At 40.1% G+C, this 16763-nt stretch overlaps 3 protein-coding genes across 5 annotated transcripts in view; all 3 read right to left on the reverse strand.

The window, feature by feature from the left end:
* LOC117958032 (transcription factor MafG) overlaps positions 1-7868 on the reverse strand; it is a 14669-nt gene extending 6801 nt beyond the window's left edge. Inside the window, exon 1 of one of the 2 annotated variants that reach the window (XM_034894233.1) lies at positions 7578-7868. The gene's annotated coding sequence lies outside the window, so the exon portion shown is untranslated. Of the gene's footprint in view, positions 1-6847; positions 7556-7577 lie in introns of those variants that run through there. The other variant, XM_034894234.1, reaches the window with a different exon arrangement.
* Positions 7869-8080: 212 nt separating this feature from the next.
* LOC117958031 (pyrroline-5-carboxylate reductase 1, mitochondrial-like) lies at positions 8081-12524 on the reverse strand. Of its 2 annotated transcripts, XM_034894232.1 has the most exons (9): positions 12365-12524; positions 12059-12130; positions 11864-11934; positions 11567-11746; positions 9784-10005; positions 9581-9673; positions 8989-9152; positions 8276-8671; positions 8081-8239 (listed from the first exon to the last, which is right to left on the reverse strand). In XM_034894232.1, exons 2-8 carry the CDS (start codon positions 12123-12125, stop codon positions 8503-8505), a joined length of 966 nt encoding a protein of 321 aa, XP_034750123.1. In that variant the 5' UTR covers positions 12126-12130; positions 12365-12524; the 3' UTR covers positions 8081-8239; positions 8276-8502. The 2 variants fall into 2 exon arrangements, with proteins under 2 accessions (XP_034750123.1, XP_034750122.1); XM_034894231.1 differs by lacking the exon at positions 8081-8239 and having other exon boundaries at positions 8366-8671; positions 12235-12511.
* Positions 12525-13622: 1098 nt separating this feature from the next.
* LOC117958679 (myeloid-associated differentiation marker-like protein 2) lies at positions 13623-15862 on the reverse strand. Its single transcript, XM_034895232.1, has one exon. The coding sequence runs from the start codon at positions 15015-15017 to the stop codon at positions 14106-14108; it is 912 nt and encodes a 303-aa protein (XP_034751123.1). The 5' UTR covers positions 15018-15862; the 3' UTR covers positions 13623-14105.
* Positions 15863-16763: the final 901 nt, after the last annotated feature.

Raw genomic sequence — 16763 nt, forward strand, 5'->3', positions numbered from 1 at the left:
CAAGGATACATCCAAGGCTCTTCCATCAACGGCTGTCTCAAAATGGCGGTAGGCTTGTGGGGGCGGCAATGGGGGGGGAGGGGGTAGATTTCTGGTACTGGAGGGGGCATGCATGGTGGTTCAGGGCTGCAGGGAGTGCCATCTCCACTTGACAGCGGTGTAACAAGATTATTAGGGCCATAAGAGCAAACAAAACCCCCGCAACCTGCCCCAGAATCCAGATTCCGACAGCACCTGCTCTCGGAATACTAAACATGACTAGGGAGGACTAACGGGGCGCATGCTTTACTGAGACATGACAGCGGATTGCATATCACTTTACTAAAATCACATGCACATGTATCCACACACAGAGGTTACAAAAACCACGCAAGCACATATGCATTTAACATGTCACGGTCATTTCTTGAAAAGAAGCGTCCGAGCACTTGGCACTGGCAGTTTGCTAATGAAGTGAACAAAACTAGAAAGTGGAGGTGCATGCTGATGAAAGAGCGTTTTCAGGAAAGCACAGGGAGCATTTGACAATGGCAACTCAGTTCTGTTAAACAAACAAGTGAATATCTCACATCAAACAATGCATTTCACCCCAGAAGAGCAGGTACACGATTTGACATATGCTTAGTTTAAATGACTTTCCTCTGCTAGGACTAGTCTAGACTTGTAAAGATATTTACGGCCACAGAAAGAGCCATAGGAGCCATTGCCCAAATGTAAATTAGGCCTTAGATTATAGATTTAGCGCCATTTTCAATTCATTGCCTTTGCTAAACCTGCACATCTTAGACAATTAACACAACACTAAAGATGAGAGCTGGATGTGAAATCAGTAGGATCACTTATTCAGTTTCCCTGATCAATAATGTATGAGACTTGTAGCCTCTCGCTCCATTATCATGGACTTTCCACAGGAAATAGAATGATCATAACCACAAAGATACTGAAAATCACATAATGACATAAGTGCATGAAAGATAAAAGAATTGTCAGCACTTTGGCCCGTTCATTTAAACCGTGGGCCTATTTGTTCTCCGTGTCCACTTGCTCGGTCAAGAGTGAGGTGCTTTATGGAGACAGCCAACATTTCCACCGTGTATGCCATAAATAGCCATTCTAAACACTTCAGTCAACTGATCAGTGCCACTACTTTTACTCCCTTGCTTCTAATTCAGAATCAAAAAGATTGTCTAGATATTTAGATCTAATCATTCCTCCCTTCAGCTAAGTGAAGTCAATTATCAAGCAAGCTACATGTGTTGGGCGCCATTTAACCACAAATTAAAAATCAGACAGTTCTGATAGCGCTGCAAGAGTTACTGGAAGACTGGTCTAAACTTGTGTGTGGAGAAAACAGTGTGTGAGTGTGTCCGTGCAAGAGAAAGATTTGATGGGAAGAGGGGAGGGAAGCTATCAACTACTAAGTATTCAGAGCGTGAAATAAGAGTGACAAAAAGAGAGAGAGGGGAAATCATTCAGCTGCTTTCACAGGGAAACGTGATACTCTTGTAGTAGAGGGGAAATACTAAGCTAATACTTTTGACCAGTGGAGGTTCGGGGCAGCACTACAATAGTGCTTAACCCAAATAGTATGCCTGCCTGCCTATGACAGGGCATGAATAATTGAAGGGTTAAACGGTGGTTAACAACAGTCTCTACATTATCATATCATTCTGACCGGCAAATTAAGTCCTGCTAGATGAATAGACTGATGCTGAATACGATATTTAAATCAAAATGTGCTATAATCAACAGATCTGCAAAGAAAAAAATTGCTTTTCTGAAACAAGCTCTTTTCTCACATGCTGTAAATTAATATTGTAAAAGACAGACTAAATACATGCTCCAAAATAAAAGAAGAAAAAAAATGCGCATGCTTATACTTAATAGCAGCTAAACTTCGGCCAACAGCTTTGGTAGCCTAAATGTTTCCAATTTTACTAAACATTGTATTTTAAGAGCAGGGAAGATGTTGAGTCCTTAAAAATGTGTAATATAATCAATACATATTATAATAGTAATATTGCTTTGAATTACAATTATTTTTAATGCGATCATTTAGAGATGTCAATGTCAAGAGATCATAATAGTCAAATTTACATAAAAAGCACCAGCGTTTTGGCAAGGATTTAATCAAAAGATTAGACCTTCCTTTCAGGATTAAACCAAATGGCTTTAGGCTAATATGTTCTATTACAACAAATGTGGTGATTCTCAATCTCAAAGTTATTGTCAAATATTGTTCTGTTTCAACCACAAAGTAAAGCCAGACATTTTTAAAATATTTGATTTTATTGTAATAAGGAAACAAACGTTAGACTAAAGCAGAGAAAGTTAAATATCTGTAGAAAATCTCCTGGTGCAAAATATTCCACATTATTGTTAAACACACTCAATGATTTTATTATATCTTCTAAAAGGTTTACATACATGGCCGAACACTTATTGTATTTGATTAATTGTCACAAGGTGAAAATAGACACCATTACATGATGTACTATGATAAACACAGGCTCTGAAAAAGTTCAATATGGAAGCTTCTATGGTATACAAATGCATGCGGTCGATTTGTCTGGAATTTGCATATAGTTCATGTAATTTAAAGTGAAAGCCTGAATCACACCTCCCTTAAGAGATTTTGTATTTTTTTGAAGTCACTGGTAATCTGAAGCCTATTTAAAGGGACTTGAGATAGACAGATTATGTTGGTGTTCAATACATCCAGAATCTATTTCCAAGTTCAGTAGCTGCGGTTTACTCTCAAAAGCACCTCTGTTAGTACAAGTACGACAGGAGAAAAGACTTCATTGGCCTTCCACAGTATCTGCCTGGAGGACTTGATTAAACAGGAAGAGAATAGCTCGATACCTCAGTCTCGCACTGGCAGAGGAAGTAAGGGTTGCAGGCAACCCACACACTGGCAAAATGTCCACCAGCGTTCCAACACTGGTTGCATACATATTAAATGCATATTGCATTGACCTCACAGCAACAGCGCAGCCTTTGCAGCACAGAAGGCAAAACTAGATCAGATAAACACTTTTTTCCATGATATTTAAAGTAAAATTATACTAAAATCATAATTCACATCTTTGACTGGTACAGCTGCACAGCTATGACTAGAGGTGAATTATCTTCCATGAAAACACAAGTCTGTGATCATGCGAACAAACAAACAGAGCTTTGCAGCATCCCAGAATAAAAACAAAAAACAACAAATGTATCATCTTATTTTTCCTGTGGAGTGCTTTGATTCAAATGCAGTCTGTCATCCAGAGTTATTACCTGGGCTGGAAGTAACAAAGATGCTAATTTCTATTAATAGCATTGCCACCACTCAGTTCAAATTATGGCAAGTGATTGATGAGGTCTGCCTACAGGATATTTGATGGAGCTTTACACTCAATGTGGTTGTCCAAACAGACATGTCACTTTAGAAAGCTGTCTGAATGAACGATCATGCATTCAGTACCAAGAACTCTAACTCCGGTTCTCAATGTAACCTACTTCTCAACTGCTCACATATTTTAGCCGGAAGTAAAGCTTATGGCATTTTTCCACCGCATGGTATTTACTCGACTCACCTCGACTTGACTTTTTTGGTTTCCCATTACAAAAAAAAAGTCCCTGGTACCTGCTAACAGGTACTTTTTAATAGTACTACAAAAAGGTTCTAAGCGAGCTGAGGCAAACCAAAAGATGGTGTGAAAACCTGCAGACTACTGATTGGTCTGAGAGAATCGTCACTAATCTCCAGGCCTCCAGGTTCATTAGAAACTAAATTCAACGTTCTGTGTGTGTGTCGCGTTAGATCACGGCAGTTTCCTGCTATGATCATGTATGACCAGCCACGGCTCGCCCCACGCATGAGGCGGTACTAATCGGCAATGGAAAAAGGAGGAGGGGGTACCGGTCAGGTCGAGGCGAGGAGATACCAATTATGGAAAAAGATACTTTAGAAAATTAGACACTACCAATTCAAAAATCACATATCAAAAGATGGTAGAAGTGGAAATAAGATGGTTAAACGCCTGAATGATAAAACACTATTTTTTAAGATTAAGGTCACAAGTTTGACCCCCAAAGCACCGACTGTGTCCATACACAGATGAGATGAAATATTACTTAAAACAAGAAATTGAACTTCAAACTGTTCACCATAGGAGCTTTAGCTCAATATAAATAACTGAATACATTTCAAATAACTAACAAGTTATATTTAGCATTAGCAATAGAGATTACCAAAATACAGTTTTATTGATTTTGTTTTTGTCACTCTGCTTTTTATTCTGTATGAACACATGCCTGACCTTTATACATGTATAATATTGTCAATGTGTCTACTGGTGCCAGTAAAAACATATTGGCTGAACAGAGCAAATAATAAAAAAAAAATGAATGCTGCTCCTGTTGCATGTAGCATAATTTAATGAGGGAGAGAATACAAAGATCGCTTTTATTCAAGAAACCCACTGTCATTTACAAAATAAAAATCGTTTTGTTTTAATCAAGATCCAATCTAGACAGTACTAATAGCAGTCTAATGATCTGCCAGAGCTCCTTTCCAATGTGGGTTATACACTGCTTATCTTAGAACAAGGTCTGGTTATCTTTAACCTCCTTAGAACATTTTAACATATCCAGCCGGGAAAATATCAGAACATATAGTCTTCCAAAACTCTCAAAAGTGATTCTTCCCTCCCTGGTTTATTTTGACTTAGCCTCTTGTGCAAATATGCAAATGGTTAAATCACTTGTTTTGCTGTCAGTTCACCACAAATACGTCTCAAACATTAATTTGCCAAGATAAAAGTAGGTTGCATTAAGAACAGCAGCCAGTGCACGGCTCTATGCTTCTGCTCTCTATGTTCTGTCCAATATTGGCTAATCTTAAATACAAACACACGAGAGCAGCAATGAACATGCCAAGTCTAACTCAAGTTCCAAACAGAAATTCATCAAACACACTTGCTACTCTGTCTGGATGAAAGTATTACTTTGAGAAGTGGAGCGGGCATATCGCAACGCTAAGCAATCATAATCCGCACCACACTTGCAAAAGGTTTCATCACCAACATTCTCTGCCTATTGCAAAAAAAAGGGAGAAAAAAAACAAACTATATTGATCTTTTTCTCCCTTCCTTCCAGGCATTCCCATTTCCCTGTGCAGCTTAAGCAGCAATTTTGTGTACAAATCTCACATTTGTGTTTCTTCCTGGAGGCTACTATTTGTCCTGAATAGGCGTAACTAGTCCCAAGTCACAGCTGTGTTGGCCATGCGGAGGTGTTGGTGGCCAGACTGTACTTTATTCTGTGTAAAGTCTTGCCTCGTGTTTCATCAACCTCAAATATCCCTCCCACCCTCCACCGCCTGCCCAGTCTCAGCAACGCCACTGCGTATGAGTTGTGCACTCGGTTCACCTCTATGGGATCCAGACTTATTTTATCTTCGCTACCTCAATGCAAGAGGTGATAAATCTCAGAGCTGATCTCCACCACTCCCTGCCTCCATCCACACACCATTGCCAGCCCCATTGGGCTCTTATATGGGCCCTCATCTGTTCTTGTTACCTGCAGAAAAAGGCAGAGATGGACATTACGCTTTATTGCAAAGCCGAGCTTCTGATGTGGGGCTGGCCTGTCTGCTAAAACACACTTCAATGCCCCGCTCGCATGAACAGAGATGATGAAACAAGTTGAATATCTGAGTAAGAATGGGCAACTTCTATCTGTTTAGCCCTGCCTATATGCCCAACAGTTTCCAAGGTGACTTTTCAAATTGCACAGAGATTCTCCATGGATAATTCATTACCTGCTCTCCATAAGCGTGCACTCTAATAGGCAGCAAATTTCATCATGTCACACACACACACACACAAAGGGAAACAAGAGCATCTGCCAAACCAAAATAAATCAAGTGTTATACTCACTTATATAGTTATAATGCATTAAATATTATCACAAGCAAGCTGGTACACTAAAGCATTTAGCGTATTAAATTACAGAAATTAAAGGAATTTACAGTACGCCAAACATCAAAATACATATTTCCTACACCAGCATTTTGTTTCAAATCCATACATTCTGTGTTTGTTTTCAACTTCCCATACATCCCATCATTACACATGACCCAATTTAAACTGCCACTGATTGCAGGACTCCATTATAACAACACAGGCATAATATATTGCTTATCACGCATTTTTTTTTAAAATGGATTTCACATCTCAGTTGACATCTAAGCACTTAGTCTAAATGTACTCACACCCTGGTTTGCTGATGTACATCATGACAGCAATGCAATACAATGCTCTCAGGTGAATGTAGATGAGGCTATTGATAAATGCATGATGGTCATCACTTGATGCTCACGGCTTGATGACTGACTTGCACGACAGATCAGCACCAATTCGATCCACCTCCTTAAACGGCGGCTTGGTGATAAACATCGACCCTTATCCACCGAGCAGACCTTTGTCCGGTGGTGCCATATTTCGGGGTGGATTCTAATAACGTCTGATACATCATTGTGATGATTCAGCACGATAAAAATACCGCTGCTCATTTGTTGCCTCTAATGTTAAAACCATACAGTGGCATAACAGCCTGGCTATGCTATTAAAGCCAAGGACGACGGGTTTGGTACTGCCATTGTTTCAATTTAACCACTGGTTAAATGAATTGTCACTTCAGGTGAACACGTTCATTCCGAAACGATGGTTTGGAATCATTTCCGAGATGAAATCCACGCATGCATTTGAGAGCTGCATGAAAGCACAGCACATTGCTCAGATATAACATCACATTCATGTTTGACAGAAGTGTCATGATAAAAATATTGAAAACCAACCTGGTCTCGCTAAACCGCTGCCTCGGCTTGCGCTTGCTCCTTTTCACAACGAGGTGATGAAGCAGCAGGTTTGAACAGCAAGAAGCGCATGAGTTGACAAGCCACCAAGAAGCGCTGTCACACAGTGGACACGCGACGTCTTGGCAAACTGTATGTCACAAGAGCAACCAGTTAAACAGTTTTGTCATTCCACGACTCCTCTCAACGCCTGCTTGTGAAAGTGGCAAACAACTCCCCGCTTACTAAACAAGCAGGCGAGGAAATCCCCGTGCTCAGCCTTCCTACTAGAAATGTTAAGCACCACGAGCGATTCCTCACCAGGGAAAGTCGCCGTTTACGCGGGAAACCACTTGCCGTTGCGCTACATCAAACCCAAAATCTGAATGGCATGTTTTATTCGCAGCTCATGAGTTGTACAAAAGATTCGCTGCCATCTCGGCATAGTAGGAGCACAACCGTTGTCAGTCCCCAACGGCCACACAAGCATTTCCGGTAGACCCTTTCAAAATAAACCCAATACTTATGAAAACATGTGCCTTAACCGCTCAAGGGATGCGGACACTCTTAGTTTGAAGACAACGTCTGGTATAAGTAGGACTAACTTGACGAGGTTAGATGCAAGAAGCGAGGTATGCTAACTCATTAAGCTAGCCGTGGCCAGCTTGTCAGTGAGGCGAAGGCATGCACACTCAGCATAACAACACCGACTCTGTTTGGTTTACAGACCCACCTGACTGAAAAATTACGCTCTCTGAAGTTGTTGCCGTCAAGGTCCTGTTCTCACACCGTCACGACGGTGGCCAAACATTAGAGGCAGTTCAATTTCAGTTTCACTCACAGAAGCGACACCGCTTCCAAATGCCAGCTCGTGCTCTCCTTGTTGATTCCTTTCTCTTGTATTGAAGGTAGACGTCATCGTGTTTGGTCACGTGCCTTCATTCATGAAGGACCTTTTTCCTCACAAGAAAAAAAAAAAACATTTAAACAAAAATATACCACCTTTTGTTAGATTTCAGCTGCCAATGACTGCTTGGTGACTGTAAAACTACTGCTGGCATTTAACCAATCAAGCAAGCTTTATTTATATAGGACCTTTCAAATATAACAAAATGCATGTGCTGGACAGTCATTTAAAAACAGCAGGTAAAAACAGACTGATCTACTTTCTCTCTTTCCAAAGCGTATTAACACAAATCTTCACAAATTGATTTTTTAAACATGTAAAAAAAACAATCTGAAAACATCCTCAGTTTCATTGCATCATATACCATTCAGCACATTCTGTTTAAGACATTAGCCTTCATTTGAGCTTGCATTAAATACAGGTTGCACATAAGTGGCAATTGAGTGTCCATTCCACTCAATTGCATTGCTATTTAGTAAATCTAACTTTGCCAACTACCATCAGAAACAACTGACTGAAATAACATAGGCCATACCAGAAATATTAAATAATTTTAGTCCAGCCTGCTAAAAGGAAAGGCACTTTATTACAAAAAGAAATATGGCTCAAACTGGTACAGCATAATCAAAATATTGTTTATATCTCATTTTTAATCTAGAAAGTAATGCACTAGGTTAGTGCATGTTCCTCTGTCAGTAGTGGTTTATTAACAGCCTATACTGCAGATTTATTGTTCCACACATTTATAGGATTACTTCTTCTTGGTCCGGGGGTTACTGCTGTTGAACATACTGATCCCATGAGATCTGACTCCAACACCATCGACAGTCACTCCTGGCTGCTGCAACACTTTGTCCAGAGTTGTCTTCTTTATGGCAGCTGGGGAGATTTTCTCTTGGTCGGCCAAAAACTGAAGTTCCCTTTTGAGAGAAGGGAAGGGACACAAGAGAAATTTACAACATAGTATGAAACATACATATTTAGCACAAGATATTATAGTAGCGTGGTAATAATCGTATTACTTGGTAACTAGTATCCTGAGAAGGACAAAAGTCTCATTGTAACACTGTTTGCATATAGCTCCATCTGCTGTCATGAGTTATAAACTTCAAAAGAAATATATCATTCTTTTGCCATTTGAATATAACAATTAACTTAAAAGCATTTCTTGTGTATCCCTATGACAGGAAATATGATTTGTTGGTTTGTTTGTCTCACACTGTTCTTATCAACTTACCTAGTCCTAACACAAGAGGCCTCTACAGCATTGATGAGGAGACTGCGGAAGCCACCACTCTCCAAGACATGCAGGGCGTGGATGGTGGCGCCCCCTGGTGAACACACATTGTCCTTGAGCTGCCCAGGGTGTTGATCTGAGTCTAACAGCATTTTAGCAGCCCCCTTTAAAGAAACACAAAGTGAGATCCGCATTAGTCTAACACATCATTAATTAAGTCATAACAAACTAGTACCTTTTATCAATATACTGTATATATCAGACTGTGTCTAAAACATAGACTCAATATACATACAGTCAGTCTATGGTCTAGAACCAACCAAATCAGACTGCAGCTGACAACTGGCAACATTGCAGAAATCTATCTGGATTGGATTTATAGGTTTTTCCAGGGACAGTGCACATGAAACTGTTTACATGGGAATTTAAATGTGAGTCAAGACCACAATATTAGTATAGATAGCTTGAAAAGCATCACTAATACCACCCAAAACCAACAGTAACATAACAAAAAGGAACCAAAAAACATCATAAAAAGCACATATAAATTAACACATAAATTAAGAAAAAAAAAATAAAAAAAAGGTATTACCAGCAGGGCTTGAGCTCCGAGGCGTATAGCCAATCTCCTGGGAAGGCCCATTTTCACTCCACCATCAGCGAGAGCATCTATAGCTGTAAACGCCTGCAACGCCACAGTTATAATAGTTATGATGATTTTATGACTGACTTCTCACAGTTGCTACAGGTTAGGCCAAATTTTAAAACACACTTCACATTATATAAACGACTCACATAAGCAGGACCACTGCCGCTGAGGCCTGTGACGGCATCAATCAGGTCTTCTTCCACCTCAGTGCAGTATCCTACACTGGCCATAAGCTGCTCCAGAAGCTTTCCATCCTCCACCTCTGCATAGGTGCCGGTGGCGTATACAGTTGCCCCCTCACGTACCACAACTGGAGTGTTTGTCATGCACCGCATTACCTTTGGATCAGTATGATACTGCTGCAGCTTCTGTAAGGGAATAGAGCAATCTACTGAATGAATTGTCCTGCAATTATAGATTTTATTTAAAAAGGGTGGAGAGTATCATTTATAGTTTTTACTATTATATAAAACTCATAGAGATCACATTTTTTTGTCTAGTTGATAGAATAGATGAAATTGCATTTGCTTAGTCTGCTACATAATATAGTTTGTTTTAAGACAACATATCTTGGACTTTATTAAATTAAAATGCATGGGTGTTTCAAGTTCTAGCACTCAACCAATGTCATGTTACAACATATGACTGTTAGCCTATGGGGCTGCAGTGTGTGAGCGCAGAACACAGTGAGGGCCTAATATTAAAATACACAAAGCCAAATTTCACAAGCATTAGCCCTCAGCTCGAGCTGAGATGTATATAAAACAAAATTGATTATTAATAACATGTCATATTAAAACTTCCAAATAATCTGGGATTTTTATTATGAAATTTAAATAATACATTTTCTTGGTCTTAAAAGGTAGCTTTAAAGGTAACGCAACATTGTGTATTCATATTGTTTTGCGATTTCAAGCCCCTACAGATTCACAGTGTAATTCCCTGATTCACTGCTGTCGTAAATAAAGATAGATCAAAAACTAGCGATTCAGCAAGAAGGCCAGCTCAGCGTCTGCCATGCAGCCTTTTATTTTGCAAAGCTCTTGCCAAACAACTAAATGCCAGTCTGAATTGTCCCACAGCAACTTGATCACTCTCTCCTTTTTTTTGGTCTTAGTTCAAAATCAGTGATAGTGCCGTAAAGGGCTGCACACTTCCAGGAGTTTGTACCCACTCACCAAAAACAGTGCAAAAACAGGCGTTTGGTGAGTGCAGTGAAAATGACAGAGAAAACTTTCTCCCTATTACAAGTAGTAGCATCTAAATGAATTTGGAACTGTTATTTTAAGATATAAAACTTTCGCAATGTTGCTTTAAGTAAACAGTTTTCTGGAGTTATTTGACTTTTGCCTTAGAGAAAATAAACCAATTTAGGTTAAATATTTTACATGCACAAAAGTTGTTTAATGTAATGAGTATTACAGAGTGTTAGAAAATTACATTACATGTATACACTACATATATACTTCTCTCTGATCAGTTTTAAACTATTTGCATTATGAAATTGTAATACACGGTTACTGCTGTTGACATCTGGTTCCTGGGAACCACTGTCTTGTCCTTGTCTGGAGCACGGTGCAACGCTGGGAAAAGAACAGGCGCTCCTGGAGTGTGAGAAACTGTCAACATTACTGCTTTATTGTGACTGTGCAATTTATCTCATTCTGCATTGTATTACAAGAGCTGCTGTATAAAGCTTTCTGGTCAGTCATTTTTCCTGTACCGATGCTGTGAGTACTGTAAAACTGATCTACTTGCAAGTAAACCAAACTTTATTATAACTTCAGTGATTCCTGTCTATTCTTGATTATGAAATTATTCTAACACTGAGTGAGAAAATTAGATTTTGCCAATAGTATCCAGTTTTGTTATTTACAATCTGTGTTCAGCTCAGTTAGTAACATGTGAAGACAGATGGCTATGACTTGCCTTCTCTATAGAACTGATGGTGACTCCTGCAGCACAGGACACAATAAGGTGACGATCTTCAATGTCTGGTCCAATCTCATCCAGTACAAAAGGGATGATGTGGGGCTTCACAGTCAGGAAGAGAACATCACTTTTGCTCACTGTCTCTTTGTTGCTGGTGGTGAAATTGACACCTATTTTCTATACAAACGACAAGTTATTTGCTTGTGTAAAGGAATTCATAACATGCAAATAAAGTACTGTTTAATAGGCCTACCTTGAAATCCCCACTCATATTCTCCCTAATTGTCTACCTACCCGCAGTCCCTGTACTGTGGGGCGATCTGTGCCTGGGGAACTGGCTGTGATTCTGTGGGTGGCAATCACGCCTTAAAGGGGACAGAACGTCCAGATATCATTTCTGTGTCTGATTGCAATCAACATACATCAACAACGCAAGTCAAATCTAAATAATACAAATATGCTGCAGTGTGACTTAATAGGTATACTCACCTGCAGCTATAAAGCCTCTTGCCAGAGCGTGGGCCACCTGGCCTGCTCCTATGAAACCCACACTCATTCTACCTGTGAGTGTACAGAGTTATAAACTTTAGCAGGGATTAATCCATTTTAGAACAACACATGATTTCGACGACGTCTAACAACTTGTGTGCAGCGTATCTTCTTACAGCTCGGGATGTCGTGCTGTAGTGGTAAACAAACTATACTTCCTCATTAAACGAAGCGAACGACATTTCCGAACACACGGTGGCGACAGCCATAAAGTAGCCTAAATGCATTCTAAGAGCACAAAATTACGAATAAACTGAAAAGCCCTTATTAGCTGACCGACTGACCGAAACAGCAACCACTTAAACACCTGAAATTACAGCAGTTTCGACGTGGTCCGGCTATCTCGCGTTGTAGCCCACTGTAGGCTACCTGTGGAGATGCCTGACAAGCAAGAATACCAATGAGCTTGCATGTTTGGGGCAACACGCGCCCTACGTTTGACCAATCGCAGCGGTGTTGGTAATAACTTTGAGGCGGGTTCTGTAAAGCCAAAAAGCTGTTGCATCAGGTTGTGCAGTGGGGAGAAACGTTGATGAGGAGCATGCCAGAACTGGTGCTATACTACTGTCAGAAACAGAGACCTATTTCCTGGGAGACAAAAAAATCAGCTGACCCAGAAACCAACCTGAAGCCTAGTTAGCAGCCTAGGGTATGTAGCAGGCCTACATTTTGGGTTTGCATCTTCAGTGCTTCTATTAGGCAACTCGTTTATTCATATTAAACGACATAAATTAACACTAAATACACCTAGAAGAAGAGTAGGGATAACAACATCGGCACAACTTCACCTACTTCCAAAGTGCATGGAAAAAGGTGAATAGTCTCAACTTGCAACACTTACAGGACAACTCTATTGTAGACCAATGCAATTTGGGGTTTGGCCTCAACCAAGGTCATAATAAAATACATTACAATAGAACATTTAAATCAAGTAGGAATAAAGCATACGCAATTCCATTGACATTGATAAGAAAGCCTTTCCTTTTTTTACTAACTATGTGTGTAGGCTAATCCTAGGAATCTGATAAAATGCCTTTCAGAAAACCTTTCTAACACAACAACGTGATTTATAAATGACTATCAAATACTGAAATATCAAGGTAATTTGATTTAATCAGGCTATGAATCATAATATACTTCAGCAATCAACTTGACCAATTTTGATTTGAACATGTGCCAATATACAAATGAGATTTACGATGTCACTGTGTAAATCTTTCTTCTGAAAGTTTAGAGTGAAGGTTCACATATCAATTAAAGCCTAGCGTTACTTCACACAAAGCAAAGGGTACAGAACTCAAAAAGACCAACAAAACATACTGTTAAATATTTTATTAAACACGGCACATATCTGAAATATAGCAAAAGAAGAGATATCCCACTACATGATTGTGCTTATTTCAAATTAAATATTGTGATACTTTGCATTTAAAATATTCATGTATCCAATACATTTAACATTCATTGGATGGCTGGAAATATTATTTTTTAATATTATTATTATCAGTGCACACTGTGTAGACTTTACATATGCTATTCATCTCAATGATATCTTCCTCCATGTTAGTGTTTACATCCATTTTAATACATATACTAATACATAAATAAATTGACATTTTACTCTGACTGGCACAACATTGTTTGGATATTCAAAACATTATTTATCTATCTATATATGGACCTATAATCCCATAGGTCCATTTGGTAGGCAACCACCAAAGGAATCCGGAGCAGAGGGATGTCACCTGGCAGTCTTTTCCTGGTAGGTCTTTGAAGAAACTGGGGAAAGGCCTTATAAGTTTGTAGAAAAGGGTAATACTGTCTAAAGGTGAAGAAACACTGATATTAAAATCTAATACAGATACAACACCATTAATCTATGGATCCAAGGGAATGAGTCCTTCACAGAGACCTGACTGTGTAGAGCATTGTGGATGTGGCCTCAAAGATTCTTTATTTGTCTTTTGTCTTTAGAGGGTTATGTGTTTTACACAGCAGAGCTGGAGACAAAGCGAATCCTCTGGGAGTAAACAAGGTCTACAAAATATAGGATCATGTTGACGTTGGTGAACACGGCCACCACGAGCTTACTGTCCCAAGGACATTTTCCTCGTGGGCAGTCCTCAGGACGAGTAGTGTTGCCATACTTTTTGTCAAAGCTGAAGATGGGCCAGATAAGTGCAGTACTGAGGTACAGAATCACAGCGAAGAAGGTGTAGACAACCACAAACCGGTCAAAGGGGAACCGCAGGGCAGAGGTCCTACCAGAAACTGTCAGTACGACCACTATCACAGTGATAGAGAAGCACAGGCTGTACACCACCACGCAGTACTGGGGGGCAATGTAGAGGGTGTACTCACTGTCATTGGCCAGGGCCCCAAAAATAATGCAGGCCACAAAAGCCTGGACCACCTTGAGTAGACCGGACACAGTGGCCATGTAACCCACCACAGCTCCCGGCTTGGCCCGAGTTAGGAACACCTCAATGCCGTAGGGAAAGCAGCAGACACTGGAGCAGACGGTGACAGCAATGCGGTACATTTGGACTTCACAGCCCTCATCAGGGCACTCTGTTTGGAGGAAGTAAACAGGGTAGACCACGGAGGCAGTGATGTACATGAGGGTTGCCAGCATTGCAAAGGCCACAGTGAAGTTATCCCAGGAAATGGGCATGCATGTGTGGAGCCGCGTGATGTCCAAGGTGAACACAATCAGTGTGACAGCAAAGCAGAAGCACCACACGAACATGCAGAAATGTCCGTAGGAGGCGCTGTAGCCTGCGCTGTGGGACACAAGGGCCATTATGGTGCAACCGAGTAGCAGTTGGCACATTCGGGCTGCACCTAAAGGCGACAGCACAGCTTCTTTGTTGAGGTAGTGTCCTCCTTGAGAATCCATGGTGCGTGTTGTCTCCCTGTGGCAGCTGTTTTTTTGTTGAGATTATTGACGTCCTGTTCTCTGTCTTGGTGTCCTTGTGGTTGACTTTTTTTCCGTCACAGACCTCACCCTCTCCTTGGTTGCCTTTTATAGATTTTCCTTAATTACAAATGTCTGTAATTCTTCCCTGAGCTTGCTTTGTAATTATAGCAGTGTGCTTGCAATCAAGTTACATTTATACAGTTATGTAGACGTTTTTACAGTATCTTATAATAGTAAATGTTATTTAATTAGACCTTTAAATAAGACATATTTGTAATTTTTAATTTGTTTCTGAAGTAATGTTTCTATTTTTCTGCACTAATCTATAAACAATGCATACAGAGTAACATTTCTGTCAGTCATGACACTACGGTAGCAGTCCTTTAAAGTGTTTATCAGTACAGTTTATCCTCAGAAATCTTTGTTGTTGCTTGCTTACTTCAATTCCCAAGTTGTCCAGTGTATCAACAAGTTCAAAGTGGAGTTAGGTCCTCCAAAAGTAAAGTCCAGAGATCAATCTTCCATCAAAAGCCCCGTGTGCAGAACAGGTGGACCAGTTTGTTGTCCTCTCAGTCACGTTCCATTACACACTGACTTGGTCCTTGTAATTTCTTCACTGTAGGCCCTTAACTGCTGTCAAAATGACTCAAAAAGATTGTCCCTGTCTCTTGCTCTTTGTCTTGCCGTTTCTCTCTCCTTTTGCCTTTTGGATTTGGTCTCCCACTTTTTCTCACTCACACAAGACACACACCCTTCCTCCTTTGTGTGTTACTGTGCACTCAGTGGATTGCAAGGGGTGGTTGTTTAAATGAAAGTTTGTACAGAGCCAAGGGTTACAGGCCTTGCCAGCTCTATAAATAGGGGGTCTATATTCCACAGAGGGGTGGGAGGCTGCATGTGGCAGGCAGCATGGGAGTCGTATTTCGAGGGTGCACCCAGAGAGGCTTAGTCAGAGCACCTTCAGTAAGAAACTGGCATTTACACATGGTATAATGACAGGGAGGGAGACTAAGACTCCCATTAGAGGCAGAAATTACATACAGGTCCAGAGGGATGATTATGCATGAGTGATTGCAGATTTGACTGATGCATGTTGGGAAGTGGAAATAAATGAGTAGTTACTTAAAATACTTTAACCTGTGTTATTAGTATGCTGTGATTTGAAGTCTGGTACATTTCAGCTACATCCTTTTCACTAATTTGCTGTATGCGAGTGTGATGGGATTCAGATTGGAAAAGAGAAGAAGACAATTTCCCAAGGAGTACATTGACTCTGCCTTTTAAAAGGGGCCGGATAACAGAAAACAACTTTCTACCTGTCCCATGTCCTGTTTTTTATTGCCTGCCAAAACTACAAAATCCATTAGCATCCTATGTCATAGCCCCATCCTATGCCTGTCTTGCTATGGGTCTATGAGACGTGAAATTCATTCATAATTCACTCAAAACACATTCTTGTCCAGGATTGCTTTGTGGAAAAGATACCTTTATGATATCATGGTCATGGAGAGGAAGGAGAGCTGATTGATTTGATGAAATAAATACATTTCAGTGCTAAACTCTATAAATTAAGTGTGGCATTTGGTCATTGGCTATGGATTCATTATCCAATGGATTTGAAATCATCATTGAACCAATTATCCAATGCCAGTTGTACAACTGCTCTATGTAGACTGCTTTATTTGTTTTTCCTCATGTCTTTGTCCATTTTGACTCTGATGAAGA

The sequence above is a fragment of the Etheostoma cragini genome, chromosome 15 (genome assembly GCF_013103735.1).
Source record: "Etheostoma cragini isolate CJK2018 chromosome 15, CSU_Ecrag_1.0, whole genome shotgun sequence".
Classification (NCBI taxonomy): Eukaryota; Metazoa; Chordata; class Actinopteri; order Perciformes; family Percidae; genus Etheostoma; species Etheostoma cragini.